Below are 7503 nucleotides of genomic sequence, written 5' to 3' on the forward strand. Positions count from 1 at the left end.
GATTAACTTTTCAGTCTAGGAGCAGAGGTCCCTAGGACCATCAAGGGAGAAGAGCAGAGAGCGAAACCCTACCCAGAGAAGCAGTGATGCCTGAAATGGAGACAGAGATGATGAAGTGGAGTGATGTAGCAGCTGAAGACTTTAGATCCAGAGAGGGAGAGCGACTGTGTGCTGAAGACCTGGGGAGTATGGGGGAAAGATTGCATGGAGGGGATTGTAACCATAGCAATGAGATGATATACGATAGAATGAATGTAAAACTAATGTTCTCCCATGTAAACGACCACATAATTCACAATAAAACATTTAAGAAAAAAAGTATGCTAGAAGCACCATTGGCAAAATGGTCTCAACTATTTGAATTTAGGCAATGAAGTTGATATATCGGCACTTTTTATAATTCAGTATTATTGAGGTGCTATAGGAAAACACTCAACCACAAGGTCAGTTTGAACTGCAAAGCAGGCAGTTCAAACCCACCAGCTGCTCCTCAGAAACCCTATACAGGGTAGTTATGAGTTGGAACTGATTTGACAGCATTTACCAACAACAAAATAGGTGCATAACTCATTTTATTACATAAAAGCAGAAAGCAAAAATGCAACTTCATGCAGACAGTACCCATTTGACTTAGCATGGATGGTTTGCTGACGATAAATAAGCATGATACCAGGATCAAGTGTAAATTGCTACAATCTTATCAATTTCAATGGACTAGGGAAGGATTCTTCACATCAAAGATCAAGTATGTCTCCTAAGTACACTAGGTTGATGTTGTTGTTATGTGCCGTGGAGTCGGTTGATATGGATGGGCAATTTAGACTTCGCCTACCCAAACTGCAGGACTATAAAGGCACAAAGTAGCAGGCTTACAAGCTTTCATGAGATGAGGGTGCTTAGTGTCAGAACAAGGGAGACAGAAACCCTACTGAGTAGTTTTCCTCTTGTCCAGATGGTCTGGTGATGAGGGGGGATAGGATTTTATGATTCAATTATGAGTAATTATTTTCAGGTCTAATGGTGATTGTCCCAACTGTAAATGTAGAAAAGGTGTAACTAAAAGGGGAGAGCAGTTAATCTGTCATTTCAGGAACAGAGGACTCTAGGACCATCCAGAGGGAAGAACATGAGAGGAGTGAGGGATCCTAACCAGAAAAGCATCAACAACAGAGATGGTGGCAGACACGATGGCATAGAGACAACAGCAGCAGAAGACTGTAGGCCCATGGATTGAGAAAAGCAGTGTGCCTGTGGGCAGGCGACTATCTTGCAAAATGTGTCCTCTGGACATTTAAATGAATATATATTCACAATGTGCTGTGTGTACATTTTAAAAAGGGGGGTAGTAGAGGTAATTACCGTTGGTTAAGGGTGCATGGAGGGAATTCTAATCATTACAATGATTTGCTGAGTATAAAATTGATGATCTACCCTGTAAGCTTTCACTCACTCAATACACACCCACAAAAATGCAAATACAATTTAAAATACTTCTTTGGAAACATGGTCCTTGAAAATGAAGGTCACACATTTATATTTACGAGAAGATTACAAGTGTTTTACATAATCATGTCTTCATATAAGCCCTTTGTGGTAAAAATTTTATCTTGTAAAAACTTCCTAAGGGCAATAAAATCTCAGTGGTTTATTTTTGTACTTAGGCAAATATGATCGTAGGATAGGGCACACTGTAAGAATAGGTTGGTTGTGGAAAAGGGCAACAAATGTTGACTTCTAGTTGAGTGAGAATATATCAAGGATTTGGAAAGGGAAAAGGTAGATGGAAAAAAAATTCAAGTCTAAAAACAAGGAAGAAAGAAAGAAGAGTAGGGCTAGAAAGATGGTGTGATTAAATTAAAAGTGCATGGAGATGTATTACAAAAAGAAGCCCTCAAAAGAATTCTATTTCTCAGTCATTCTTTTCCTTTTTTTATGAAACAAGAATTATGCTTCTAGAATGCTCCACAGGGGAGCCCACTGCACAGAGGAAATCTACTGAGTTATACACTTTCAAGTATCAAAGGCTGCTCACAGCTAGTTGGGTACTCCTTCCATATCACTTGTGCTCACTGCAGCTATATTCCCTCACCCCCAGATTCTCACTCTCTCTTTCTATTTTTTCCTCGGATTCTCTATTGAAGTATAGATTGCTTTTATTCCAGTGTGTGCAGTCTTGCATGGATCAAAGTTAACAGCCAGGGAATGGAAACCACATATAATGAATATTCCATATGATAAGGAAATAATCACCTCGAGGTTTCTGAGACTTTTCCTTTTCTTTTCATGTGATTTCAGCTGATCATCTTTCATGCATTGCAACAATAGCAAATTTCCCTTACTTTTCTTTTTTTTTCTCTTGTTTTAATGATGAGATGAGAGTTATTCATTTTGGAAATGTTTCAAATACAGAAAAGTGGTCGTAAAATAAGTAGGAAGTGTTTTGAGTTTCATGTTCCTTTTGCACCTTCCCTTCCATCCCCACCATCCAGTCTCTACCTTCTTGCTTGGCTCTGTGCTTTGGATGAGGTCTGAGGGTTGTGGGTTGCACTGCTCTGGCTCCTTTGCCCTCTGAACTCTAAATGTGTTCAACCAATGGAGGCATTCATGGCAGGCAATAGACGTTAGGGTGCTTCTTTGACCCTAGTTCTGGCTGCATCCCATTGATCCTAGTTCTGGCTGCATCCCTCTGTGACTACAACACCTGTCAGAGTATGGGTTGGAAAGTGAGGGTTGGGGGGCAGTGAATGAATATGAGCGAGAATGAATGGGCGAAGACTGGTATCCTCCCTTTACTGCATTAGGAAGTTGAGTTGATTAACCTCTCTAGTTGAGTTAAATAACCAGCTTTCCCCCATGTTCTGCTAACACTAATATCTGTCTGCCCTTCATGCTAAGGGTGGTGGTAAATTCCCATTGTCCTTAGTCTTGGGGAGTCATAGGGTTCCTGGTTGGCTCCCTTAACTCTGCTTCACTTCTGTAAAGCGTTCCTTCATTGAATTCTCTTCAGATTCTCAGCAGAGTGTGCCTTCTCTTTCCTGTTGGAGTTCTGACTAGTACAGCGTCCCCCTGATGCCTCTGTGGCAGGTGTGTATGTATGACATAGTGAAGAAAACACTGGTCTGGGAATTGGTAGGTAAGAGTTGTAACCCTTATTCAGATACTTGATAATTTGGTGACCAATAGCAAATTAAAGGTAAACTCTAAGCTCATTGACAATAAGAGCCATATTTGTTTTGCTCACTACAGTCTCCCCAGGGCTGGGCAGTGTTTGGAACATACTAGATGTGCAATCAATGAACAGGGTGAATGAACAAATGAGCTCACTTAACATTTTTGCATTTTATATCTTCATCTGTAAATAAGGGGTTTAGAATCATTAGACCAGATGATGCCTTCCAAGTATAATGAGCTATTTCATGAAGAAGGAACAGAATGTAGCCAGCTTGGGGGCATATAACCGTGTTGTCAAATAACAGTAACTCATCACCAGGGAGAGAAGTGTGGTTCAGGGCTTGTCAGGAATGTAGCTAGTGGCTTTGTTGCTATGGAAATTATACTCCCCAGCCAATCAAGCATCCAATGGAGAATTTGCTACAGATGCACCAAAGGGGATGCAATGAACTCCTGCCCTGTAGACCACATTAGGAGGTTATGGCCAAAAGGGGATGTGAAGGGGAAGCCTTTTCCTCCTGAATGAAGTTATTCCTCTTTTCACTATTCTTCAGCATCGTGTAGACAGAAAAACATGGCTTTCACAAAACTACATACTTTCTGAAAAGGGTAGAATCCAAAGGGCTGGTGGGCTGGGGAGCAGAGGAAAAGGGAGAGAGAATAAGAAACAGACAGACAGAGAGAGAAGGAATGAACTATGAATGAGAATAAATGGCTCAAGACCAGTACCCTTCCTCTAATGAATTAGGGAATTGAATTAATTTGTTACAATAGAATGAGCCACCACCACTCAGTTTTGAGTCATTGCAGAGTTGTACACTACATTCACAATGGTATATTCACAGGGTCACCTTCCCTTCATGAATGTTCTGTTTCAGTCTCACTGATCGGCTAAGTGTTCCCTGAAAATGCCAATGACATTCCTACTTCTGTTGCTGCCTGCTTGCCTGCCCTTCTCCTTTTCCTTCTAGCACATTGTTACTGAGCACCTATGTTTATACTGGGCTCAATGTTAGGTACCAGGATACAGCTGTCAACAAAGAGACACAGTCCCTATCCTTAGGCCACTACTGCTGTATCAGATCCCTTCTTACTTGGCACTTCAATGCTCAGCCAAAAATCTTCATCCTTCAGTGACGGGTCATGCCCTGGAACCCTTAAAAACTTACACACACACACACACACACACACATCCTCACATATACATACATTCACATATACATATCTGCCTATATATAAATAAGCCCATGTAGTTGAAGGCTTAATTAACCTAAAGGTTGGTGGTTTAAATTCACCTAGTGGCTCCACCAGAGAAAGACCTGGTGACCTATACCTCTAAAGATTAAAGCCTAGAAAACCCTAGAGGGCACTTCTGTTCTGCCACCTGGGGTCTCTATGAATTAGAATTGTCTTTAAGGCACTCTCAACAACACCAACATATACACATCACTTCCCATCAATTAAATTAAAACATTCTCTCTAGCAAAAGTTGTATCTTATGCCTTTAAAACAATATCCTCAGAGCTTAGCACAAGACTCTATGCATTTAACCAATGCTTATTGATGATTTTGATGACACTGATAACATGTTAAGGATAACAGCATGTTGTTGCTAAGTGCTGTCATGTCAGTTCTGACTCATAGTGACCTTGTATAGGGTTTCTGAAGAGTAGCTAGTGGGTTTTAACTGCCAAACTTGCAGTCTGCAGTTCAGTGCTTATCCTACAGAGCCACACCTTATAATAGCAGATGAATCTACTTTTCTGAAATTGATATGGTAAAAAGAGTTTGTGCTATTTATAAAAGTCACTAGAAATGACTTTGTAGAAAACTTTTAAAATACCAAAGCAAAGGGTAAAGCACTATTTTCACCTCTGTAAGACTTTAACTCTAGAATAGTACTTGTTTTTGGTAAGTGCCACTGAGTTGGTTCTGACTCATAGTGACTCTGTCTTGGCTTTCCAAAGAGCATCTGGTGGGTTTGAACCACCAACCTTGAGGTTCAAACCTACCTTGCAGTCCAGTGCTTATCCTACAGTGCCACATCAGGACTCCTCTAAACAAAATGAAGGAGTCCTGATGTAGTGCTGTAGGATAAAGCACTGAACTGCAAGGTTGTTTTGAACCACAAGGTCAGCGTTCAAACCCACCAGTCGCTCCTCAGAAACCTATACAGGATCATTATAACTCAAAACCAACTCAACAGCACTTAACAACAACAAACAAGATGATGGAGTCCTGGAGTGAGCTGTAGGATAAGGACTGGACTGTTAACTGTAAGGTTGGTGGTTCAAACCAATCAGTTGCTCCTTGAAAACCCTATACAGAATCATTATGAGTTGGAACTGAGCCAATGGCACTTAACAAAAACAACAACCAACAAGATGATGGAGCCGAAACTGCTCACATCTTCTAATATTTTAAATGCTTCACATAAAAGTCTTACATTAAAACTTCAAATGTAACTATTGTTTAGAGTAAATTTTACTTATATTTATTTAAAAGAAGTAAAACACACATAAAATCGAACACCTAGTTATGCTAACATTAGAACATTTGTGTTATAATTAAAAAAGAAGATAAAAAAGTTGGTCAATCAAGGGACAATTTCAATTATTCTAGAGCTCCATCTAGTGAAAAATAACCAATTTATGGCTATCTTATTTTTAAACATTGGGACAGGAGAATGAAAATAAGAAAGCTAGTTTGCCCTATCCAGGCATGATTCTTGTAAGAGAGATGGGTTTCCTTACAACACTTTATAAAATCATAGAATCTCATCATATTAGAAATAAAATGTTCAATGAATCTCTGAACAAAACTCTTCCCTCTCCCCAAAGCGTTAGATTTGCTGCAAGTAGTTTGTTACAATAACCAAAGGATGGTGTTCTGATCTCAAAATCAATGTACTGGCTTTAATAATCAAGGGAAGCAGAAAAATGGTATGCCATTTAGAGATGTTCCAAAGAGTTACTGAGGAATATACATTACAGAGCACGTACCTGTAGAACCGCCTCCCTTTCTTCATCGGAGAGCCTTTTCATAGCTGCCTTTCTAAGGTTTTCCTTTACATAAATGTCATATTCTTCCTGGGCTTTCTTCACTTCCTCATTTCGCTTACATATATATTCAGGTGTGGTGCCGTAATCCTACAAGGATTTTGAAGGGAAAATAAATAAAGAAGCAATATCCTGAATGTAATCTTTTACAGTAGTCAATGAATGGGAGAAAAAGACACCTTACATATTTAAAGACTTTTCTCAAAGTATTGCAAACAGACACAATTAAGTAATTTTTCCTCACTGGGAAATATGAACACTGCCATCGAGTTGATTCTGATACATAGGACAGAGCAGAACTGCTCCTTAAGATTCCTGAGACTGTAAATTTTTAGGGTAGCAGACAGCTATGAGTTGTTGACTCTGGTCTACTAAAACGGTCTGAGCTGGTATTGAAGTTGCTTGTTTTCTTTTCTAATTGTCCAGTACCTGTTCCTGATTCATGAATTGACCTCCTAGTAAAGGAGCCATGGTGATGCAGTGGGTAAGCACTCAGTTGCTACCTAAAAGGTTGGCGATTCAAAACCACCGGCTGTTCTGTGGGAGAAAGATGTGCCTTCCATAAGATTACAGCCTTGGAAATCCTATGTGGCCTTTCTTCTCTGTCTACAGAGTCACCATGAGGTGAATCGACTCAACAGCAATGGGTTTGGGTTATGTTTTGTTTTACACCTAGGAGTTGTTTTTTCTTTATTTCTTTTAGGAACTTAAGACTTTAGCCTTGAAATACTTTGATTTTCTAAGGTCTCTTTTGCATAGTTTTGCAAATAAAAGAAGATAAATCCTTTCAAAGTCTTTATAAAAAAAATAAGCCCTTAAAAGATCCCAAGCACATCAATTTAAGAGCTTTGGAACCTGAAGTTGTTTTTGGAAATGCAAATACCTTTTTAGGCTCTTGGTTGGATTACAATGACTGATAGCAATACAATCAGTAGTGATTCTGTCTTAATAACGAATGTGTTGATATCACTGTCTATATAAGTAAAACCACTCATTGTTCATTCTTTAAAACATTTGAGAATGTACTTGGTTCTAGGCATAATAATGAGTAAGGAAGGCAAAGTTCCTGTCCTCATGTAGATTGTCTCCTATGGTAAGGCAGACTCACCCAAAATAGACTATAAATATAAGTAGTATGTGATCTGAAACAAAATAAAGGACACTAAGGAGAAAAGGGGGCTATTTTATTTTATTTTTTCTTAAATGTTTTATTGTGAATTATGTGATAGTTTACATGGGAGAACATTAATTTTACATTCATTCTATCATATAT

The 7503-nt window shown here is 39.1% G+C and overlaps 1 protein-coding gene across 1 annotated transcript in view; it reads right to left on the reverse strand.

Moving 5' to 3' along the window:
- Positions 1–7503, reverse strand: part of ENKUR (enkurin, TRPC channel interacting protein) — an 80972-nt gene that overhangs the window by 19204 nt on the left and 54265 nt on the right. Inside the window, exon 5 of the mRNA XM_006871653.1 lies at positions 6174–6320. Within this exon, the coding sequence (XP_006871715.1) occupies positions 6174–6320 (147 nt within the window). The remainder of the gene's footprint in view (positions 1–6173; positions 6321–7503) is intronic.

Source organism: Chrysochloris asiatica, unplaced genomic scaffold, assembly GCF_000296735.1.
Source record: "Chrysochloris asiatica unplaced genomic scaffold, ChrAsi1.0 scaffold00172, whole genome shotgun sequence".
NCBI lineage: Eukaryota > Metazoa > Chordata > Mammalia > Afrosoricida > Chrysochloridae > Chrysochloris > Chrysochloris asiatica.